Below are 25,230 nucleotides of genomic sequence, written 5' to 3' on the forward strand. Positions count from 1 at the left end.
TCCCTGCTCCTAGATAAGCTATTTAGCACTAGTCATATAAATACAAGGACACCGCTTTCTCTGCCTTACATATGAATAACTGAATAACTGCAACAATGGGAATTGAAGGCCACGTAGAGGCTGGCGTTGGGACAGTCATTGGAAGAAGATCCACAAGTCCACATTGCACTTGATGTTTGTCTTATTTTCTGATGATACAATGTCCATTAGGGAGCCTGCTCTGCCCCTGCTAGGTAGGAGAGCAGAGCCCTATACAATGAGGCTCATAACGCTTCTGCATTTTCAGAATGCTTATTATTATGGTGTTGGGGACAGCCCAGAATCAGTGTTGGAGGGCTGGAGATGAAGCTAGAGGAGATTTCCTGAAAGAACTTGGCATAGGCACTTCTGAAATAACAGAAAGCAAATGCGGTGGAGGGGAACAAGTTATGTAGTAAGATATTGAGAGATATTGGAAAAGAACAAAGCCAGGGACCGCATTAAGGATTTTATATACATCATCCACAGAGCCCCCTTCTTAGGACTGCTCCACAAACAGGTAACACCTGAAAAGGAGGCCAACACAGAGGGATGAAGAGACATCTGTTCAAATAGGCAAAGACAAAAAATAGAACTGAATGTATAGTCAATGTACTCATGAGGACTGAGGTAAGAGAGAAGTAAACTAATCCACACTTTCAAGCCATTACTGTATTTATAAGTGTTATTCCACGTGTCCTGAGGAAGGCCACCTTTCTCTGCTCTTTCACCCCCTCTGCTGGTGGTGCTAAGAAGTAGTCCTCAGGTGAAAATACCAGCACACACCGAGAAGAAGGTGAAGAAAATGAGATGGGTATTTTATACAACCAAGCTTCTCAAACTTTAATATGCATATTAATTGCCTGGGAATCTTGACAAAATGCAAATTCTTACTGGGTAAGTCTGGACTTGGGCCTGAGAGTCTGCATTTCTAGCCAGCTCGCTCCTAGGTGATGCTGGTTTTTGGACCACACTTTGATTAGCAAGGCTTTATACCATCGGTAATCACCAGTACAAACCCCTTTCCTGAGGTCTCCCAATTTCACATAGAACTGATCTCTGTGGCCGTTAACTGGCTTTACATCAAATAGTGGGTCCAAACCGTGATCAAACAGTTTAAGTTCCCTGGGAATGTTTCTCCAGCTGCTTCCACGATTTACTTCTGTAGAAGTCATTAGCTTTGGCATGCACTTGATGGTGTTCAAATATTGGAATCTAGCTAGGAAATGGTGCAATGATTTTGTCATATGGAATCACATTTTTATTTCACAACAGTCATTTAACCAACCCTCTTATTTTACAAATGAGGAAGCTGAGGCACAAAGAAAGGATGTGACTTGACCACAGTCACACAGCTTGTTGATAGCAGCCAGACTAAAATCTAATTACATTGACACTGTTCTCATGCCACCTGTCCAGGTCACTTCACATTTCTCTCTTTCTCTAAAGTGACCAGACTCGTGTCTGCTAAATCCTGTATATCTTTAAAGTCCCAAGTGGTGGGTCACAAAGCTCAGGAAATGTGACAATATGCATCTCATCTCAACAGTTTTCCTCACATTTTCTCTTTTGTGAATTAGTGTCCGGGTCTCTCATCAACAGTTAGTCTTTATATATCCATTAGAAGAAAAAAGAAATACTAGTTCCTGTCTTATTATCATTACCTATCTTGGATGTTTAATCCTCATTTTGCTGTATCCTTTCTGCCTGAATCCAATTTACCACAACAGGACACATTAGATCTTAATCGATGTTTTAAAAAAATTCCTCTAGAAAATAGTACAAATAAATTTCGTAGGGTGGGGATGAGAAAATTCTGATTATGTGTCGAGCAAATGATTTATTACTTGGGTAGATGATAGAATGAACTGATTATTGCATTCAGATGAATGCATCATAACTAAACAACAAGCGGGAGGACTTGTAAGACCCCCAAATGAGGCCCTGCTCAAAGTGAGGTTAGCCATAGTCTGTGTAATTTCACGGGTTTTTTGTCTTCGGCATCAAAATTCACTTTAGAGTACTTAAGTGATTTTCATGCCTGACTGAGGGTGAAGGGTGAATTTCCAAACTGCCCTTTCCATTCCCAACAACAACAAAAAAAAAGCAAGAGAGTAAATAAAAAGTTTCCTGGTCTCCGAGGTCCCACCCAATATAAGCTTAGAATGCAGATGAGCAAAGTGAGTAGGCGAGTGAAATCGTTTGTAACAAAAACTCATTATTTACAGATGAGAAATTTATACTGTCAGCGTAATATCTGTGAGTCTAAACAACGCTGAGAGTATATAAATACAGTGCACTGTGCTGCAGAAGTACAGGGCTCAGGACACACACATCCAAAGTTCCGAAAAGAGGGTTCGCTCTCTCTCCACCTGCTCTGTTCCAGTCAAGTGTCAGAAGGTAAGACGAATCGGGAGTGATTGCAAGATTGTAAATCTTGTTTGGGGTACAGTTGAGTATTTTTATGGGGCAAAGTATTATGAATTAAGTGCTGTTCTTTCATCTTATACTTTATTAATCATAATACAGGGGGCGGAATCGAGATGAAAAAGTGATATAAAACGCATTTACATATATTTATTTCAACATAATGAAGCTGAAAAGTGCATTGGATAGATAATTCAATTTAAAGATATAAAATAGAAAGAAAAACAAAGATTCAAATCAATGCCCTTGTAAGATTTAACAGTTATGAGGACTGCATTTTAAAAGTAAATGGTTAACATTTTGAAAAATAAATATTTTGCTAGGGTTTGATAAATGTATATACTACTTTGAACAGAAGGCGCCTTTTAAATTCAGCAGAAATGTGTCCATTAGAGACGCTATAACAGCAATTGCTCCTTACCAATGAAAACTTATGGCTTTCCAAAAGAACAGAGTCAACATCATCCTTCAAATATTCAAATTTCTGATAAGTCTATCAAAAAATCAACGTCCGTGAAATCAGTTCACTGTAAATGAGACATAGCATATTTGGTGCAGAAAAAAATACAGTCAGTTATTAAGAAGTCTTTGGATGGAACTGAGTAAAACCACTGATGAATAATTACCTCCCAGGGATTGAAGACCAATAATAATAAATAATATATCTAAAATGTCCACATCCTGAAAGGAAATTTAGTAAGTCTCTTCAGAAAAAAACAAGATGTTCTAAAGTACCCATTTAACTTAAGGACAAAGAACAATTTTACAAAGATCCTCAAAGGAGAAAATGATCAAGGCGTGTGTTTTTGCCATGTGCACGAAGGACTTAGCAGAGGAAATGAGCCAACCGGTTTGAAAAGGACTTATTTGGCCTACAACACCAATATATTTAGGGATATGCTATAATGTCACCTTACCTAGGTCTAAGGTTAATCTTTCTAAAAGGCTTCCTACACAAAGAATACTATCGTTACTATATTTTCCTTTGAATTTGAATGGCAATATGTGGTTCTTTAAAAAAACTGCAGATTCTCTCCTTAGACTGCCTGAAGGGGGGTAATTAAAATTCTTCTCTTATTGAGCAGGAGGTGGAGCTAAAATAACGTAAATATTTGCTTTCTCGGTAATGGTATTCAAACAATTAATCTGATTCTTCAAATGTTCACAATTCCATAGGCTTCCACTAAATGAATAACTGACATCTTAAAAATCAGTTCCTTTTTCAGTAGAACTCATTTTGTTGACTGTAGAGGACTGAAGATACTCACTTCCCTACAGTTGCTTCTCTTTCAGTTCCCACAGTGGCAAAATCCCACCTGTTCTAAATCTGCCTCTGTAAAACATACTAGAAAATATTTTTTGGATCTTTGCGTAGAAGGAATTATTTAGGACTAAACCAACTTTTTAAAAATATTTTTTAATGTTTATTTATTTATCCTGAGAGAGAGAGAGAGCACGCATGAGCAGGGGAGGGGCAGAGAGAGGGAGAGAGAGAGAGAGAATTCCCAAGCAGGTTCCTCACTGTCAGCACAGAGCCTAAATGCAGGGCTGAAACTCATGAACCCTGAGATCATGACACGAGCTGAGATCAAGAGTCAGACACTTAACCACCTGAGCCACCCTGGCGCCCCTAGGACTACATTGACTTTTAACAGTGGGGCAATCCTAAAAAGAAATGCTTGCCACCATAATTTTTTTAAAAATTCCCCAAAGTATGAATTTACAATTGAGAATTATAATCAGAAGACACAACTTGCGTAGGTGACAAAGTTTCCTAAGTTTGCCAACTAGATGAACTGACCCAGAGCGAAATGCCAGATGAGGAACTTAATACTGATGAATGAAGAAGGATGAACCTGTAATTCCTAATGTGTTACTTTGTCTAATTGACCACTTAATCTAAAAAGACAGTATTTCAAAGAAAAAAAATACCACTGCAGGTACTACAGTCTGCGTGTTTTAGTGCCAAAAACAGATAGTAAATATGGCTAGGATGTTCAAGAAAAGATTGATAGTTTCAAATGTTAATATTTATAAAATCCTTATTTCAAACCAAATGCCATTTGCCAAAAGTACTCATTCAAATCATTTACAGATAAGCATAATCAAACATGGATTGAAATCCCCACTTCTCAAAGTAAACACGGTCGGTCTTAAAGGTAGCAGAGAGAAGCCCATGACCAATACTGGACTCAAAGGTTCCATTCGGTAAATAGAGAAGCGTGCCCTGTGGGGTCATGCTGCTCACATTCATATTGATCCCCATCCCGTCCACACTGCATCATCAGGTCCTTGGCATCCAATGGCTTCACAGGGCATCTGCTTGAGATACGAAGACAAGCAACCAGGTGTATCCCACAACCAAGCCTAGGGTGTCAGTAGCAGTGAATGACGTATCCTGGACTAAGTCCAATTATAAAACAACCTGGGGACTTCCAAGACTTCAGAAGCAAGCATTAATTTTCTTTATGACAGTGATCTCTTAGTTTCTTGGTTGTGATTGTTCAAGTTGCCAGAAGCATTAGTTTTTGTTGCAAATTGCTTGTCTTTAAAATGATTTTTCCCTTTAATTTAGAACAGGTCAAAGCACCCTAAAATACCTCAAATCTGTTGGCCGCTTTATAATTACAAAGTCTAGACCAAGTTACACTATTTAAAATATAAATGAATAATACATCTGAACCGACAGCTGGTATGCCAAGTTGTAGCCTGAGGCTGCTTTAAGATGGTTGAAATGCAGTATAATGTAAATGCTTGGAAGTGAAGGACTATTAATTGAAAGCCAGACTGATAGTGAAGGGGGTGGCATTATGGATAAAGTGCCATTCAGGCTAACCATATGTAGCATATCATCTACAGTAGATATTTTAAATGTTTATCATGGACATTTTTAATTTCAAGTCTGGAAATGAGCCTTCTGATCATTAACACAAGTGTCCTACACTAATGAAAGAGCTTAGTTGGTGGTACATAGCTTTTTTTTTTAATTGGGTGGAACATATCTTTTGTATCCTTTTTTGTCACCCCCCAAATCTGGGGAAAAATATAATCTACTATCTGAAATGAAGCAGGAAATATAATCAGAGTAAAGTTGATGACTAGCTTATACTTGCTATTTGTAATATTTACTTAGCCAAAATTGAACTAATCTAATTGGACAGGTTTAAATGTGGTTGCCTGTCTCCCCCCACCCGCACACCCCCCTCCCTGACTCTGTGTTCCCACAGGCAGCAAAAATGAAAAGCATTTACTTTGTGGCCGGATTGTTTGTAATGCTGGTACAAGGCAGCTGGCAACGTTCCCTTCAAGACACAGAGGAGAAATCCAGGTACTAAATCTCTAGACTTTAGCTAACATGATATTATGGTTAGAATACAGCCTGTTAAAACTATGATTCGTGAATAGGTCTCAGTAAAAGACTCTGCACATTTTCCAAATGTTCAAGGTATCATTGTGATACACGCTTTTCTGCAGTATAGATCAGAGTATGTGCTGTTTCATACCCAAAGGGGTGGGCAATGTTGAAAATTTATTACACAGTAAATTATAGCTCTTTCGAATCTTCAGTTGATCCTATCTGTACATTCATTACACACTGTAGAATAGATTATTTTCATGATTCATACCAACTTTGTGTCCTTTTTAAAAATAATGGCTGGTTGTTAGCTATAAAAGTCATATGTGTTCATGATAGAAACTATTTTAAAAACATGCAATTTCGTTTCCAGTGCTCAAACTTCATTATTCAGAGAAAACTGTTAATAATTTTGAAATTTGGTATATTACTTTCCTGTATCTTACGTGTATGGTGTATAAACGTATTCCAGATACTATGTTTTTTTTTTCTCTTAGCATTATGTTGCTAGTTTTTTCTTATATCATTAAAAATACCTATTATATGTAAGACCTTTAATGCTTGCATTCTATTCCATCTCATAAATGTACAATATTTATTTAGCTATTCCTCCTTTATTGAACACTTAAGAATTCTTCAAATTTTCCCACCAAGAATACTGCAAATAACATTTTCCCCCCTAGACTTCTTACTATTTTCTGAGGATAGATTTCTAGTAGTAGAATTACTATGTCAAAGGGTTTTGAATGAGTCTAATTTTTTTATATTATCTTGCCAACTTGCTTTCCAGAAAAGTCACACACATACACATTCCCATCAGCAGTATAGAAATACTTCTCTCACACTATCCTCCCCAGTATTGAATCTTCACTAATTTGACAGGTAAAAATAGTATCTCATTTCTATTTCTGAGTATTAATCACATTGAATATTTCCCCATATTTACCATGCCAATGAACTGTTGATTTCTAGCATGCGTACTATCCACTATACAGTTTCAAATTACCAAGTGCACTTTTTCTTGTCTTTCTTTTTTTTAATGTTTTTAATCTATTTTAGAGAGAGAGAGAGAGTGAGAGGGGGAGGGGCAGAGAGAGCATCTCAAGCAGGTTCTACCTTGTCAATGCAGAGCCCTATGTGGGGTTCAAACCCATGAACCATGAGATCATGACCTGAGCTGAAATCAAGAGTTTGATGCTTCATCAACTGAGCCACCTATGCACCTCTTTTGTCTTTCTTTGAATGTTTGTCTTTCTTCCAGCATTAGCTATTATATACCCAGGTAACTAAACTTTTTATATGAATATATGCAAAACAAAATTAGGAACATAAATCTGCTGCCCAGCAAATGATGTGGAATTTTTTACTCTTTTAAAATATTCAAGTCATTGATCTCTTCTGTCATTATTAGCACAATCATGAGTAGATGAATTAAGTGAAAAAAGATTTATTTAATCCCATTTCAGAAAAAAAGATGCCAGGTGAAAAAATCTATTACTAGAATTCAGAATCAGAGTGTATTCAATTCCAATACAACTATGGAATTCCCATGGCAAGCCAAGGTGTCTCCGAACTACCCACTGAAATACTCAAGGCACCTGCCTTCCAGCGTCATACGGTGCAGTATTTTGTAGAGAGGTACTATTGAAATGATTCTACTCTTGGGTAGAGATTTAGTTGTACCCATCACTGTTCTTTACAGATCATTCCCAGCTCCTCAGACAGACCCGCTCAATGATCCGGATCAGATGATTGAGGACAAACGCCATTCTCAGGGCACATTCACCAGTGACTACAGCAAGTATCTGGATTCCAGGCGTGCGCAGGATTTCGTGCAGTGGTTGATGAACACCAAGAGGAACAAGTAAGAGTCTGAACCTAGTCCAAAATTTGCACACAAATATATTACATAAATATGTCTAAAATTTCTCCTGACTGTTTTTTTTTTTTATCATGTTCATCAGTTAGTGCACATAGGCTCTTCCAATTTCGGTGATTTTCAAGGTTGGTGATACTGTCCTTTGTATTATTCCTTGAACGTCCCACCCTCTCACCCCTTCAGTCCCCTTATCTACCCTCCAATGGGACTTAGACTTTATATTCCCACCTGTGGTCTTAGCAATATTTACCCTCTTGGGCCATTTTCCTTTAAAATCAGAAGTTGACTTTTGTGAACCTGCAAGATTAGGAATCTAATTTCTGACCAAAAGATACAGCGAATTCACCATTCCCTTGTAGGGTTCAAACTCATGATTGTGATCACATTCAAAGTATCCTCTAGCCAAGTTAATCATGGTAAGGAATGGAAACAGATGCAGTCTTTTTCTTGTAGAATACAATCCAAGATACACATTTAAAATTACAGCCTAGCTGCACAGCATAAAGAGAGAAGAAGGCAAATAAGAACACAAGCCTATCGTAAGGCATACATTTTAATGTTGGATTTTCTTTGACAGTGTTGGGTTTTTTGCTACATCTAGGCTACTGGAGGAAATCATCTGCAAGGGTTTCACAGAGATGGTGGAATTTCACAATTTCTTTGGAGGATGGCCCACAAGGGGAAGGGAGTTATGCATACAAAGTAGCTAAAGGAATCTAAAAATCAGGAAAGGGCATAGATTTGTCTGGATAGAATAGAGGTGTGCCTGGGTGGCTCAGTTGCTTAAGCGTCCAGCTCGGGTCATGATCTCATTGTTCATGAGATCCAGCCCCACACTGGGCTCTTTGCTGACAGCACGGAGCCTGCTTGGGATTCTCTCTCTCCCTCTCTCTGTGCCCCTTCTTTGCTCATGCTCTCTCTCTCTAAAAATAAAAAGAAATAAACATTTAAAAAAAAAAAAAGAAAAGAGAAGGGAGAGAGGAAGGGAGAGCAAGAGAGTAGACACAAGCCAACAGGAGAAACAGGAGAGACAGAGCGATTGACCAAAAGTTCTTAAGTGAAAGTTACAGCTACAGAAATGATGGTCATGGCCAGAAGAGACACTGGGAAAAGTTCCTGCCAAGGACTAGAGATGAGGCCTTTGGTAAAATGTGGAAAATCAGAAATTTGAAAAAAATGGAAACAGCTGTCCTCATTTCTAGAAAAAGAATGCTACAACTTGGTAAACTAATGTGAGACGATTATTTTCTTAGGCAGTTTCTGTTGTGTGTTTCAGATAAACCTTCTGGGGTAACACACATCAGGGAAACTGAGGGTGGCTCGTCACCCACCTACACAGAGCACTCTGCACATGCTTGAGGGTGAAATGGAGCCCTCTTCTTAGCTTTCCTCGTTGCTGGCCCATCACACGTTTCCTTTAGTCCATTATCCTGTGGTCCTTTTGCTGGATTTTGAGAGGGCCCTTGGCTTTCCCTAGAAGCATTGCATTAACTCTGACCCCATGTGGACTAATAACAAACAGCCGCCTTACCTGCAAGTAGCACAGCACGGTGCAGAACCCACTTATATTGAGACCGAAGTGAATGCAGCTTTAATAATCAATGGCACAGACAAGCAGGGGAGCCGAAAATGAGTAAGCCGATAGAGTGGAGGGGCTTTAGCCCGCTTTCATTGTTACTAGCCCTGTCCCATCATCCTTCACTCCAGGTAATTGATGTAGCTTCAGGATGATCCCCCGGCTACCCTCATCTCCCAAATCTCCCTCAGCCCCTTCTACATAGGATCCTGAACCCCAGGCTGCACTGTTTAAAGGTGAGAACCATATTGCTAAAGAGACAGATCTTCAACTTAACTTTCACATTTCGTTCAGGAATAACATTGCCAAACGTCATGATGAATTTGAGAGACATGCTGAAGGGACCTTTACCAGTGATGTAAGTTCTTATTTGGAAGGCCAAGCTGCCAAGGAATTCATTGCTTGGCTGGTGAAAGGCCGGGGAAGGCGAGAGTAAGTCTGTACATTCTTATTTAACATTTTTTTTTTTGCATGATGCTGAAAACTTAGACTACAGTTATCTATATATGGATCTGGATTACAGAAGCAATTAGTATAGTCTCACAAAGTGAGGAAATAACTCATATTGGTGGGAGACAGTCTACAAAAGTCTAGTCTGTTTTACTTTTGATAGCAAGGATTAATAATATTTGTAATTAATTATTATTCTCTATTAGAGTGGCATTGTAATTAGGGCATTCATTTGTCAATCCAGAACACTCTTGATAACAAGTAGAATGCTTTTTTGATAACTGTACGAAGACAACCGGCTTAAACAAGAACTGTCTTGGGAAAACTAGGTTTAAGGAAAAAGGAGACACAATGATGAAAACAGAAAGTCCGACTGCAAATATTTACACATGGGATCATATATATATGTGTGTGTGTGTCAGGATTCAGGTAAAAATGTGATGAAGACTAAAAGGAAGACAATTTAAGATGTGTAATGAAATGACCCTCAAAGCACAGATACGTGGGAACAGCCATAGATTTAACGATATGCCCATTTTTTTAATAGGGCTGTCATATAGACAATCACCAAATTGTCAAAGTTGAAAATGAAGCTAGAGCCTTTTGGGACTTTCTTGGAACTTACCACAACCAAACAGATTCCTGAACCATCTCATTTTCTCCTGATCATTTTGATTGACATTTGAAATATGAGAGGCAGGAAATTCATGTTCAACTCTTTTTTTTTTTCTTAAGTGAGATTTAAAACAAGTTCACTGAGCCTTAAAGAGAGCTTAAGGCAAAAGGAAACTAGTATTGTTAGTGACTTAAAACATGATCAAACCGATGAAACTAATTGGTAAAATAGTCACTTACACTTGAGGATATTTTGTAGTGTTTTAATGTACCGCAAAAATTCCTGCCAGAGCAAACCATTCAAAGAGGAAATGTTATATGGACTAAACTTTAATCGGCTAATCCTGTACTTTGCCAGGCTGTTCAGACAATCACTAGTTTTACGAGACATCATACATTTTTCTGATTTATAGACGAATTAGTCTCAGTAATAACATCTGTGCTGCCAATACACTAAAATATTCGAAGCAGCCTGGAATATTGAGAAGGGCATGAAGCTACTCCTTAGGTCTGGTTTCAGTTCCCAACTCTGCTCTTTCCTACCTAAATCATTCCCTTGCCCACATGCAGGTTTCTGTGAGGCTTTTCATAGCAGGCCCCTCCCCCGGGAAATAGAAACTTACTGTTTTCTCAGTGACCCTCACACATGCTACCAGGGATAAGCAATCAATAAGCACTTACTTAAAACCTTTAACCACTCATTTGGCCCTTATTCCTTCAGTTTCCCAGAAGAAGTCACCATTGTTGAAGAATTACGCCGCAGACACGCCGACGGCTCTTTCTCCGATGAGATGAACACAGTTCTTGACAATCTTGCCACCCGGGACTTTATAAACTGGCTGCTTCAGACCAAAATTACTGAGAGGTGACACCATTTTAGTTAATTCTGAAAACCATCAAAACTTTCATAACTATTATCACACAGGCTACAGGTGGTTCCCGGTGTGGGGAAGAGGGTCTTTATTTAGTCTCTTGGTATATAATCAAAATTATGAATCCTTTAAGAAAACATTATTATATTCACTTTTCATCAGTAAGATTTATTCATTTACCCCTCTACTGCAAAAAGCATTTCCTGAGTGTCAATAAGGGATAAGGCATTAGGAACACAGATATGAATGAAACATGCAGATGTTAAGGCATTTGCATATTAATGTCATATTAAAAATTGCTATTTATGGTGACATTTTAGCACATAGGAAAACACCAGTATACATGGTATTATGTCCTTACTGTAATAAGCATAGTAGTAAAAGTTTAAACACCAAAACTTAACCACTTATTTTCATAGGTTATAATTGCTTTTTATAATTTTTCATAAACTTTATATTTCATCATAGGGGAACTTTAGGATAAGTCGTCTCTGCAAATGTTTGAAGAGTTGAAAAGACTAAGGGATTTATAAGATGAAAAGATTGATGAACAAATTTTATCAAAGTAAATCACTGAAATATTTCCTGGATAAGTTAACTACTAAGTGTCATCTAAGTGTCATAGCTATTGTTAAATTCACTACCTTTTTTTTTTTAATTTCTAGGAAATAAGTATGTCACTGTTCAAGATCACTTCACATCACCTGCCAGCCACATGGAATATTTGAAATTTTAAGTTCTGTAAATTTAAGAGATGTATCCTGAAGCCATATTGCTTTGCATGCTAATAAATAACTTTTCTTTTAATATTGTGTGACCAAAGATTGTAAACGGAATAAACCATGGTCAAAGAGTTGTTAAAATACCAGCTTTAAAATGTGGAAGTGCAGAATTCTCTCCTTTTCTTATTTTGGATGAAGTACCCTAACCTGCTTACATTTAGCAATGAAATTACTTTTCTGTGATGTAATTTGTACCTATAAATTATTTCAATCACAACATATCTGCATTGTAATGATAAGATAAAGGAAGGACTAGTAGCCACAGTGGTGAAACTGGAAAGAGAAATTCCTTCTTGAAACATTTGTCATAAAAATGCTCTGCTTTCAATATATAAATGGTAGATAAATAAAATTTTCAAGCTTCTTTACCATTGTCTGCCTTCTCTCTTCTTCATGACCCCACTCCTTCCAAACACCCCTTCTTCCTAAGCTCATAGCCCATGAGCCAAATCTGGTGCCCAGACATGGCTTCACGATTTGAATGTCTGCACCGTGCTTTGTGGGCAACCCTGAAAAAATATATAAATGTATTGATTTCTGGCTTATCTTTAAAAATTAAATCATCAGTTGGGGCGCCTGGGTGGTTCAGTTGGTTGAGCGTCTGGCTTTGGCTCAGGTCATGATCTCGCTGTCCGTGAGTTCTGGCTCCGCATCCGGCTCCGCACCAGGTTCTGTGCTGACAGCTTAGAGCCTGGAGCCTGCTTTGAATTCTGGGTCTCCCTCTCTCTCTGCTCCTCCCCCGCTCATGCTCTCTCTCTCTCTCCTTCAAAATAAATAAAAACGTTTAAAATTTTTTTTAAAAAATAAATAAAAATTAAATCATCAAGCAATATTAAGCTGCAAAACAAATCTCATCTGGAGCTAAGTATCAGCTATCTCCGGAAGAGTCACATGCTCATAGTCAATTTTGTTTATTTAAAAAAAAAAAAAAAAGCTATTGTTTTTCTGGTCTATATTTCATTTATTTCCACTCTGATCTTTTTTATTTCCTACCTTCTGCTAACTTGGGGCTTAATTGTTCTTGTTTTTCTAGATCTTGAGATGTAAAGTTAGGTTGTTTGAGATCTTTTGATTTTCTCAATATACACATTTATCACTTTAAACTTCCCCTGCTTTTGCAACATTCTCTGTATTTTGGTGTGCTATGTTTCCATTTTCATTTGTTTCAATATTTTTTTTTTAATTTCCTTTTGGATTTCTTCTTTGATCTATTGGTTGTTCATGAATGTGTGCCTAGAAACTTCTCAGGTCTCCTTTGTTGATTTCTAGTTTCATACCACTGCGGTAAGAAAAGATAGTTGGTAGTTGGTATGATTTCTATCTTCTTAAATTTGGTGAGACCAGCTTTGTGGCCTATCATATGACCTATTCTGAAAAGTGTTCTATATGCACTTGAGAATAATGTGTATGCTGCTGCTGTTGGGTGGAATGTTCTAGAAATGTCTGTTAGGTTAATTTAGTCTAATGTATGGTTCAAGTTCAACATTTCCTAGTTGGTTATTGGTTTGGATAATCTGTCCATTGTTGAAACTTGGGTATTACAGTCCCTTACTACGACTATGATTATATTGTTATCCATTTCTGCCTTTAGATATGTTAGTATTTGCTTAATATATTTAGGTGCTTTTATGTAGGGTGTGTCTATATTTATGACTGTTATATCTTTTTGATGAATTGACCCCTTTATCAACATATAATGACCTCTTTTCTGTTACTGCTTTGGCTTAAAGTCTATTTTGTCGGATGTAAATACAGCCACCCCTACTTTCTTTTGGATTCCACTTGTATGGAATATCTTTTTCCATCCCGTCAGTTTGAGCCTATGTGTGTCCTTAAAGCTAAAGTGAATCTTTTATAGGCAACATATAGTTAGGTCATGGTTTTTAATCCATTCAACCTACTCCAGGCCTTTTGATTGGTGAATTCAATCCATTCACATTTAGAGTAATTTTTTTTTAATGCTCATTTAATTTTGAGAGACAGAGAGAGAGAGAGAGAGAGAGCACGAGCAGGAGAGGGGCAGAGAGAGAGGGAGACACAGAATCTGAAGCAGGCTCCAAGCTCTGAGCTGTCAGCACAGAGCCTGACATGGGACTCGAACTCACAAACTGTGAGATTATGACCTGAGCCAAAGTCAGATGCTTCACCAACTGATCCACCCAGGCGCCCCTAGAGTAATTATTGATATGGAATGCCATCTTATTCATTGTTTTCTGGCTGTTTTATAGTCCAATTGTTTTTTTCCTCTGTTTCTGCTTCCCTTTGTTAATTGGTGATTTTACATGTTTTTTTTTTCTGTTAAACAATGGTTTTATTAACATAAAAACATACATACCCACAAACTATAAAGTGCTAAGAAACTTAAATATTTAAGTCATAGCAAGCAGGTGGCAATTCAACATCCAAGGCCCCCAGAATGCTTGAAGGAGACCACAGCAGATTATACCTCCAGAGTTAAGAGGGCATTTTTAGAGGGGAAAGGGAGCCACATGTAATAGTTTTTCAAGCTTCCACTTCTCATCCAGCCTCATGGGAAGCATTCTCTTCAAGAGGAGGTATGCCATTTCATATTCCTCAAGCAGGTCAAAACTCTTGAAGACTAGAGGATATAAAGGAAAGAATTTTTCTATTTCTAGATCAGCATCACTCAAGGCAGGAATGGAACTTTTTGCTTTAACAGTCTTCCCAGTCATCTGTTTCACAGGGAACTTTGTCTATTTCTGTTTGAGGGCTCCATTAGTCTTTACTGACTTTTCTGTAGTTATGTTAACAGTTCTCAAAGCCTTTCTGGAAGCATTAGATAAGGCTGGTGGAGCACCAAACATTTTGCCAACATGTGGCATTGAAACCTGAGATCTCCCATTGAAGGCTCTGGCTTGAAGTCCAGATTCTAGCTTTAGCCCATCCTTAGGTGCTACACAGGTACCTGGATCACCATTTTTCCTCAACAACAAAGATCATAGCAGCCATTCTGGGTTAGGCAAGGCTCAGCCTCTTTTTCTGCTTTTGATTCCCCTTTCTTTATCTTTTGTGAATCTTCTCTAGATTTTTGCTTTGTGGTTGCTCTAAGCTTACATAAAAACATCTTATAGATAAAGCAGTACATTTTAACTTGACGGTGACCTCACTTAATTCACATTCAAAAGCTCCACCAAAAGCCCCACAAAAGCTCTAAATATATATATACATATATATATATATATATATATAGAGAGAGAGAGAGAGAGAGAAAGCATGCACAAGGGAGAGGGGCAGAGGAGAGAGAGAATCTTAAGCAGGCTCCAAGCTGAACCTGCTGCGGGTCCAAGCTGCAGCTGCTCCAAGCAGGCTTGGAGCCTGATGCGGGTCTTGATCCCACAATCCTTGGATGACGATATAAGAGCTGAAGTCAAGAGTCAGACCCTCAACTGACCGAGTCACCCAGGTGCCCCCCTTTATATTTTAGGTGTCACAATCTACCTCTTTTTTTATTTTGTATTCTGCAGATGCTTTCTATTGCATTTTTCATTTCATTCACTGAATTCTTCAGCTCTAGAATTCGTTTGGTCCTTTTTATGATTTCTATCTCTTTGCTAAATTTCTCATTTTGTTCATGTATTGCTTTCCTGATTTTCTTTGAATTGTCTTTTTGTGTTCTCTTGTAGCTCATTGGGCTACCTAAAAATAGCAATTTAGAATTCTTTATCGACTAAATTGCAAAATTCTGTGTCTTTGAGTTCAGCAATTGGAGGATTATTGTTATCTTTTAGTGATGATATGTGTTCTTGATCCTTCGTGCTTCTAGAGTTTTGCATTGCTGCTTTCATATTCAAGGTAGTAGACACACTCTCAAATCTTTACTAGTTGCCTTCAAGTAGGATATACTGTTCATTGGTCCTATTATATGAGGGGCTTCTCTGACCTTTTATGGATACATCCACTCTACACTTCCTACTGCCTCTTGTGGAAGAATTCTTAAGCTTTTGTGTCTTCTCTGGTTCTTATGATCCACCAGGCTGGCTGCTGGAAACCTATCTTCTGTTTTCCAAAAGGTGGCACTATAGCTCAAGTTTGTGATTTCTCCCTTGCTCAAAGACCCTGATCTAATTTTATGAGCGTACTCCATTTACCAGAGCTGGCTCTCTCACCCACTGCACTGGGGAGCACACACCAAGGGACAGGCATAGAGTTGAGGGAGGTGTGGATTCAGCATTTGGGGTATTGAGAGAGCCTACAGGCCTGATGGAGATGGGGAATGTCCACCATGCTTTCTTGTATGCAAATCGTTGCCTTTTACCGCTCCAAAACCAATGTACCCATGGGTGACTTAAAGGGCTCCATTTGGAACTAGAATTTGGTTTAGAAACTGTATCTTCATTATACCAGAGTCAAAAGTGTGAGAACATCGCTGTGAATGTTCCAGTTCAGCAGCAGCCTTCAGAACCATGGGATGTCCTCATACAAAAGAGGAGAGGTAGTCAGCTAAGAAAACTGGCACATGGCTCCAATGAATGGAAAAGGGAAGGATAAAACAGATATGTGAATCAAGCCCAAAGGAATGACAAAAGTCAAAACCAGAGAAGATTAATCTTCCCTTAAGTAAAAGAAGCAAACTAAGGGACAACATTGGGAAATAAAGCTAAGGAAGGAGTCATGTAAGTGTAGAAATGAAGTTGAATTATTAGTTATGTATTTGTTTAACTGTGTGTAATACAATCCCAATCACAGAGAGTTAACAATATAGGTGTTTGTTTCTTACAATACAAGAAATCCAGACATAGGGAGTCCAAAACTAAACACGTCAGTAATAGTACATGGTCTTTATCCTTCTGCTTTGCCATCATTAACAAATGCCTTTCCTCCCATGGTCACCTTAAGATTGGAAGGTGACTGGCCCATCTCCCAGTTTCCTGTTCATCTTCCGGGGAAAGATGAAGAAGAAAAAAAGTGAAAGATGGGCAGGAAGAGAGAGAGGAAAAAGAGGAAGAAAACAAGAATAAGACATATAGGAAGTGAGAATTAACAATCAGAAATACAATGAACTGATTTTGAGAAAGTGAAACACTCTCAGAAATCCTCAGATTTTCAATTTTGTCTTGCTGGCCAGAAACGTGCCCCATGACCACATCCTGGCTCTAAGGAAGGCTGGGAAATGCCTTTCAGCAGCATACAAAATCAGGATCATATTTATTAGGAAAAGGGAAAAAATGAATATTATGTAGGGAACTAAAATCAAAAAGCGTATTACCACAGTCAGGGTTAGATGCCCAAGCCTTAGTTTAATGAGTGTCATCTTTGTAGTTTGAGGTTTTGTTGGCCTAATGTAAGTCCAAACACACTTACAAAAACAAAAATTCAGACTGCCCCTGAACTCAATGTGAGAAAAGTAAAACACCCAACAAAGAAATTATTGGAGAATATTCAATGAGACTCATACAAGCATTTTATATCTTCAATTATAAAACTAAGTTTAAATAATGGGAATACAGGAGTAAAGGATTCAAGTTGAATTAACCAGGCAGATATAAAAGAAAGCAGAATTGTGCTTTTGTCATCAGAAGGTAAAACTTAAGGAAAAACTATTACAGAAAGAAGAATACTTTAAGATCCTAAGTGTTATTGGGGACCCTGGGTGGCTCAGTCGGTTAACCATCCGACTTCGGCTCAGGTCATGATCTAGCAGTCGGTGAGTTCGAGCCCTGTGACGGGCTCTGTGCTGACAGCTCAGAGCCTGGAGACTGTTTCAGATTCTGTGTCTCCCTCTCTCTCTGACCCTCCCCTGTTCATGCTCTGTCTCTCTCTGTATCAGAAATAAATAAACGTTAAAAATTTTTTTAAAATAAATAAAGTTTATTTATTTATCTGGGAGAGACAGAGACAGCATGAGTGAGGGAGGGGCAGACAGAGAGGGAGAAAAAGAAAATCCCAAGCAGGCTCTGTGCTATAGCACAGAGCCTGATGTGGGGCTTGAACTCATAAAACCGTGAGATCATGACCTAATTGAAACCAAGAGTCAGACACTTAACTGACTGAGCCAACCAGGTATCCCTGAAAAACCTGTTTTTTAAAAAAAAAAGTGAAAACATACATACTATAAGAAATGTTAAAGAGTAAATAATTATCAAAGTAAAAAGAAAATTTTTTAATTAAGACTAATTTGAACAACTCTATGTTAATACATTTAAAACCAGATTTAAAAAATACCTGTATAAAAAATATAGCTTACCAAAATTGTCCTCAATATAGATGGACAATCTAGAGAGATCATTTTCCACTAAATAAACAGAAAAAGGTTTTAAAGACGTCCCTACAAAAAACATGTGGACCATATAATTTCGCAATGGATTTTTACTTAACCTTGAAACATCAGATAATGAATACTATTAAAGCTATTCCAGAATACTGAAAACACAAAAACTTGTACATTCTTTTCCTGAAGTGAGCGAGTATAACATTGATAGTAAAATATGAAAACAAATCGCACAAAATTTTACAGATGAATGTCACTTATAAACATAGATTCAAGTATCTTTTAAAAAGAATCCAACTGTCCATTAAAAATACAATGTGGAGAAATTGGAACACTTGTGCACTGTCGCTGGGAATGTAAAATGATGTAGCTCCTGTGGGAAATAGTATGGCAGTTCCTTAAAAAGTTAAAAATAGAGTTATCATCAAACCCAACAATTCCACTTCTGGGTATATACCACAAATCATTGAAAGCATGATCTCAAAGAGATTATTTGTGCACCCCTATTCACGGCAGCATTATCCACAATAGCTAAAATACGGAGACAACCCAAGAGTTTAATGACTGATGAGTGGATAAACAAAATGTGTCATAGACATACAATGGGAAATAACTCACCCTTAAAAATGAAGGAAATTTGGGGGCGCCTGGGTGGCTCAGTTGGTTGAACATCCGACTTCAGCTCAGGTCATGTCTCACAGTTTGTGAGTTCAAGTCCTTCATCGGTCTCTGTGCTGACAGCTCGGAGCCTGGAGCCTGCTTCAGATTATGTGTCTCACTTTCTCTCTGCCCCTCCCCTGCTTGCACTCTGTCTCTCTCTCTCTCTATCCCAAAAATGAATAAACACTAAAAATTTTTTTTTAAAAATGAAGGAAATTTCATGCTACATGCTACAACATGGATGAACCTTGAGGACATTATGCTGAGTGAAATAAGTTAGTCACAAAAAGACAAATACTATATGACTCCACTTTTAGGATGTACTTAAAGTAGTTAAAATCATAAAGACAAAAATTATAATGGTGGTTACCAAGGACTGGGGGAAGGAGAGAATGGGAAGTTATTGTTTAATAAGTATAGAATTTCAGTTTTCAAAAAGTTATGGGGATGGAAGATGGTGATGATTGCAAAACAATGTGAATGAATTTATTATCACTAAACTGTATGTACACTTATAAATGGTTAAGATGGTAAATTTAATGTTACATGTATCTTACCACAATAAATGTGTGTGTGTGTGTGTGTGTGTGTGTGTTTGCGTGTGTGTAATGCCCAAGCTTTATTTTAGTGAGTGTCACCTTTGTGATTTGGGGTTTTGTTGGCCTAACTTAGGTCCAAGCATGTTTATATAAACCCTAGACTGCCTCTGAATTCAATGTGATAAAAGTAAAACATCCAACAAAGAAATTATTGGAGAATATTCAGATAAGACTCATTCAAGCATTTTATATATTTAATTATAAAACTAAGTTTACGGGCACCTGGGTGGCTCAGTCGGTTGAGAGCCCGACTTCGGCTCAGGCCACGATCTCACGGTTAGTTGGTTCCAGCCCCGCATTGGGCTCTGTGCTGACAGCTCGGAGTCTGGAGCCTGCTTCAGATTCTGTGTCTACCTCTCTCTCTGCCCCTCCCCTGCTCGTGCTCTGTCTCTCTCTCTCTCTGTCTCTCAAAAATAAATAAACATTAAAAAATAATTTAAAAAAATAAAATAAATAAACTAAGTTTAAATGATGGGAATAAAGGAGTAAAGGATTCAGGTTGAATTAACCAGACAGATATAAAAAAAGTGATGCGGATTATGCTTTGGATATGAAGTAGTTCAATATTAGAAAGTCCTTTAATACAATTCATCATACTGATAGGCATGAGAAAACCATAATCTCCTCTCCATAGATGCCAAAAAGGCACACCACAATATTGAATCCTCAATCATGATAAGATAGAAATTGACGGGTACTTTTTAAATATGATAAAACATATACTGGCCCAAAAGTCTGCAGTTTACTTAATGCTATATATTGGAGAAATTCCCATTACATTCAGAAACAAGGAAAAGACACCATTATTTTGGCTACTATTTAACACTGTCTTAAAGGTACTAAGAAATTGAAGAAGTTAAGGTAATTAAATAAGAGAAAGTGCACAGTGAAAAAGAATGTACTAAAACTATATCTACTTAAAGATGATGTGTTTATATATCTGAATAACTCAAAAGAATAAATGGAAAAATACTACAAATAATAAGGTAATTTAGTATATTAGAATGATACAGAATGAATATACAAAACCAACAACCTTCAGAAAGAAAAGAAAACAAAATGAATACATCAATTCTCATTAATTCATAGTAGTCATGTTACATAAAACCACGGTAAACACTGAATTAATGAACATTGGGCTGCTAGGGGAAATACAGAGCGAAGTTCCCACAAACCTCCATTTTTGTCAACATAAAGCCATATGCCTTATATAGGTTTGTTTGCCAATGTCCTTGTAAAACATACCAGTCTCATAAGCATTAAAAACCTCCTCTTCCACCTCGCTCTTTTCCTTGTAACACTTAGCAGGTATTTTAAAAATTCTTCTGTAGCTTCCTGATCTACATACACAACCTGCCTTGTTTACCTGCAGATTGACCATTTTCCACACCATACAACCTTCTGAAACAGAGCCAGCAGGCACTGCTGAGAAGGGTTTAACATTTTTCCTTCACCCTGGGTAACTTGACTGTGCAGCTCTTCAGCTTTCTGCTAAATGCTGTCCCCTATGGTTTTTTGTTTCTTTGTTTTTTGTTTTTTTAAAAAAGAAGTCACCAAAAAAAGTACAAAAATGTGGAAAGCTTGACACTAAATAGACCATAAAAAAGACATTTATTTACAGTATGAGAGCTGAAAAAAGAAGGTAGGACATCACTTTTTTTTTTTTTTTTTTAATCTCAGCTGGGAATGTCCATAGAGCTACTCAATTTTTCACCACGCTGTGAATGTCCATGAATGACCATGAAATTGCTGGATTGATTTTGGGATTACAAATAAAAGTTTGTGGGTGAATTTGCAAATATGGAATCAGCAAATAATGAGGATCACCTATAATAGAACCACAATAAGATGGCAGGTATAATCCCAAATATACTAGTTTTATACTAAATGTAAATAAACTAAATATTCATATTGAAGACTAAAGTTATCCAACCAGATAAAAAAAATGTCGAACCATTACCAGTGACATAGTCTGTACATAAAGACATAAGAAGTTAAAATAAAAAGACTATAAAAGTTGTAACATGCAAATGCTCACACAAGAAAGCTTGTGTTGATATATTAATAGCAGGAAGTAGACTCTAAAGAAACTAGCATTATTAGAGATAAAGAGGAGCATTAACTATGATAAAGTAATTAATCCATTGGGGATATATAGTGGTTCATATATAGCTTTAAAAATAGATGAGGTCTAAAATGACAGAATTAAAAGTATAGAAAAGTTCAATCATAGTGAAAGACTTAAGCAACTTGGCCAATAGTTGACAGAGCAATAGTTGAAAAATCAATAAAATCTGATAAACTCAATCAACAAAATAATTTTAATGTTTATGGAACAACGTACCCAGTAACAACAGATGAATATTCTTTCTAAGTGCATATAGAGTATTTATCAAGGTTAACTTTACGCTGATCAAAAGTCTTCAACAAATTTCAAAGATTCTAACCACAGTAGAGTTAAGGTAGAAATCAAAAACAAAAGATATCTTTTAAATTTTTTTTTTCAACGTTTTTTATTTATTTTTGGGACAGAGAGAGACAGAGCATGAACGGGGGAGGGGCAGAGAGAGAGGGAGACACAGAATCGGAAACAGGCTCCAGGCTCCGAGCCATCAGCCCAGAGCCTGACGCGGGGCTCGAACTCACAGACCGCGAGATCGTGACCTGGCTGAAGTCGGACGCTTAACTGATTGCGCCACCCAGGCGCCCCAAAAGATATCTTTTAAAAAATGTTTTAAATGTTTTTATTTATTTTGGGGACAGAGAGAGAGAGAGAGAATGAGCAGGGGAGGGGCAGAGAGAGAGAGGGAGACACAGAATCCAAAGCAGGCTCCAGGCTCTGAGCTGTCAGCAAAAAGCCTGACACAGGGCTGGAACTCACGGACTGTGAGACTATGACCTGAGCTGAAGTCGGACCCTTAACCGACTGAGTCACCCAGGCGCCCCAAAAACAAAAGATATCTTAAAAATTTTTTGAAACTAGGTAATCACTTCTATGGGGCGCCTGGGTGGCTCAGTCGGTTAAGCGGCCGACTTCGGCTCAGGTCACGATCTCTTGGTCTGTGAGTTCGAGCCCCGCGTCAGGCTCTGGGCTGATGGCTCAGAGCCTGGAGCCTGCTTCCGATTCTGTGTCTCCCTCTCTCTCTGCCCCTCCCCCATTCATGCTCTGTCTCTCCCTGTCTCAAAAATAAATAAAACGTTAACAAATTAAAAAAAAAGAAAAAAAAAAAGAAAAAAAGAAACTAGGTAATCACTTCTAAATAACCCGTAAGTTAAAGGGGAGCTCATAAAGGAAATTTAAAAATACTTTGAACCTTATGGTAATGAAGATACAATAAATACAAACTGGAGAGAGAACTAAAGCAGTGTTTAAAGTTAAAATATAGCTTTAGGGGCACCTGGGTGGCTCAGTCAGTTAAGCATCTGACTGGCTCAGGTCATGATCTCAAGGTTCATGAGTTTGAGCCCCATGTCGGGATCTGTGCTGACAGTTCAGAGCCTGGAGCCTGCTTCGGATTCTGTGTCTCCCTCTCTCGCTTCTCCCCTGCTCGCGTTTCTGCCTCTCTCTCTCTCTCAAAAATAAATAAACATTTAAAAAAAATTTTTTAATAAAGTTAAAATATAGCTTTAAATGGGTTTGTTAGGAAAGAACAAGTTTGAAATCACTAGCTTAAACTTTTACCTCAAAAAGCTGGAAAAAATTCAGAAATCCCAGAAAGTAAAAGAAAGGAGAATTTAAAAGATGGGAGAAAATAAATAAATAAAATTGGCAATAAAAAATAACAAAACCAGGGGCTCCTGGGCATCCAGCTTCAGCTCAGGTGATGATCTTGCAGTTCAAAACCAGCATGAGTTTGAGCCCTATGTCAGGCTCTGTGCTGACAGCTTCCCTCACTCACGCTCTGTCTCTCTCTCTCTTTCAAAAATAAATAAACATTAAAAAAAATTTAAAAAGCCAAAAATTGGTTATTTGACTAGATTACTAAAATTAATAAATGCCTAGCAAGACTAAGCAAGAAAAAAAAAAGGAGAAAAATTACCTATAATAAAAGGGGACCTCGGTAAAAAGATGTTATAGACAATAAAAGGGTAATAAGAATATATTATGTAAAATTATATGCCTGATAATTTTGACAACCACATGAAATGGACAAATGTCTTCTAAAAATGTTACTAAAATAGACACAAATAATTGGAAAATCTTAATAGTTCTCTATTTTGGAAATTGGATCTATTATTTAAAAAAACTTTTCCATAAAAGAGATCCAGGACCAGATGGCTTAACAAGTGAGTTCTTCTAAACATTTAAGGAAGAAAATATACCAATATTATATAAACTCATCAAAATAAGGAAAAAATAAGTAATATTTCCCTGCTCATTTTATGAGACAAGGACAACCTTGACACAAAAATATGACAAAGCTTCTGTAGCAAAGGAAAACAACAGACCAATCTGGTTCATGAACATAGGTGAAAAATCCTGTACAAAACATCAGTGATCAAATCTAGCAATATGTAAAAGGAATATTACAGTACAGAGAAACAAGGTATATTCTAGGAATTCCAGAGTGGTTTATTATTTGCAAAACAAACAGAAAAAAATCACTGTACTTCACAACATTAACAAAAATAAATACAAAAAAATCACATGCTAGTCTCAATAAATGTAGCAAATACATCTGATAAAATTCAAAACACATTGGGGTGCCTGGGTGGCTCAGTCGGTTAGCGACTGACTTCAGCTCAGGTCATGATCTCGCAGTTTGTGGGTTCAAGCCCCGTGTCGGGCTCTGTGCTGACAGCTCAGAGCCTGGAGTCTGCTTTGGATTCTGTGTCTCCCTTGTTCTCTGCCCCTCCTCCACTCGCACTCTGTCTCTCTCTCAAAAATAAATAAACATTAGAATTTTTTTTTAATTCAAAACACATTAACAATTTTTTTAAACTCTCAGAAGGAAATAAGGTTTAAGACAGTAAGAAACTGTACAGAAAACAAAACAAAAAAACATAGTAATATTAAAACAAAATCACCATTTTAAGAAAAGAAACAACAAAATAGAAAACCACTAACTACTCTAAGCAAGAAATAAAAGGAAACAATATTTAAAATAAAATGAATTGGGAAATAATCCACTGAAACAGATAAAATTAAAACAACTATGAGATCACTGAAAATGCTGAACAAATATATTTGAAAATATAGGAGAGGTAGATAAAATTTTAAAGAAAATATAATTTTAAACATTGACACTAGTAGAGATTTAAAAAGCTTAAATAAATCAATTTCCATAAAAGAAATGAAGAAAAGTATCAAAGAACCACCTTGTAAAAAGGCACCAAGTCCAGATGGTTTCACATGGAATTTCTATCAAACTTTCAAAGAGTGGGTAACCACAATGTTTCAAAAATTATGGGGAATTATGAGTCTGGGGTAATAAAGGAAAAGAATGTCCTTTTTTTTTTTATCTATATAGGAAGCGTAACATTGATATCTAAAGTTGTTAAAGATAGAAAATAAATAAAAATTATGGACTAATTTCACTTTGAATATTGATTTAAAGACCCTAAAAATATATCAGTAAGTAGAATTCAAAAGCATATTAGAAATATTAATACACTGTGACCAAAGTTGACTTATCCCAAAATTGTCAAGAGTGGCTAAATATTAGGAAATCTACTCATGTAATACAGCATATTAAGATATCTAAAAACAAAGAAAAATATCATGATCTTAACACACCCTGCATAGGCTTTGAAAAAAAAATTAGCAC

General features: G+C 37.2%; 1 protein-coding gene and 1 pseudogene across 2 annotated transcripts; one reads left to right on the forward strand and one right to left on the reverse strand.

Moving 5' to 3' along the window:
* The first annotated feature begins 2,296 nt into the window (after positions 1 to 2,296).
* Positions 2,297 to 12,338, forward strand: GCG (glucagon). 2 transcript variants are annotated; one of them, XM_019457732.2, is made up of 6 exons: positions 2,297 to 2,418; positions 5,673 to 5,773; positions 7,503 to 7,664; positions 9,550 to 9,687; positions 11,042 to 11,185; positions 11,858 to 12,338. In XM_019457732.2, exons 2-6 carry the CDS (start codon positions 5,682 to 5,684, stop codon positions 11,862 to 11,864), a joined length of 543 nt encoding a protein of 180 aa, XP_019313277.1. In that variant the 5' UTR covers positions 2,297 to 2,418; positions 5,673 to 5,681; the 3' UTR covers positions 11,865 to 12,338. The 2 variants fall into 2 exon arrangements, with proteins under 2 accessions (XP_019313277.1, XP_019313285.1); XM_019457740.1 differs by lacking the exon at positions 11,858 to 12,338 and having other exon boundaries at positions 11,042 to 11,189.
* Positions 12,339 to 14,335: 1,997 nt separating this feature from the next.
* On the reverse strand, positions 14,336 to 20,843 carry LOC109269554 (securin-like; annotated as a pseudogene).
* Between the last annotated feature and the right edge of the window lie 4,387 nt (positions 20,844 to 25,230).

This window comes from Panthera pardus, unplaced genomic scaffold (assembly GCF_024362965.1).
Source record: "Panthera pardus isolate Hobbes unplaced genomic scaffold, ASM2436296v1 HiC_scaffold_10, whole genome shotgun sequence".
Classification (NCBI taxonomy): Eukaryota; Metazoa; Chordata; class Mammalia; order Carnivora; family Felidae; genus Panthera; species Panthera pardus.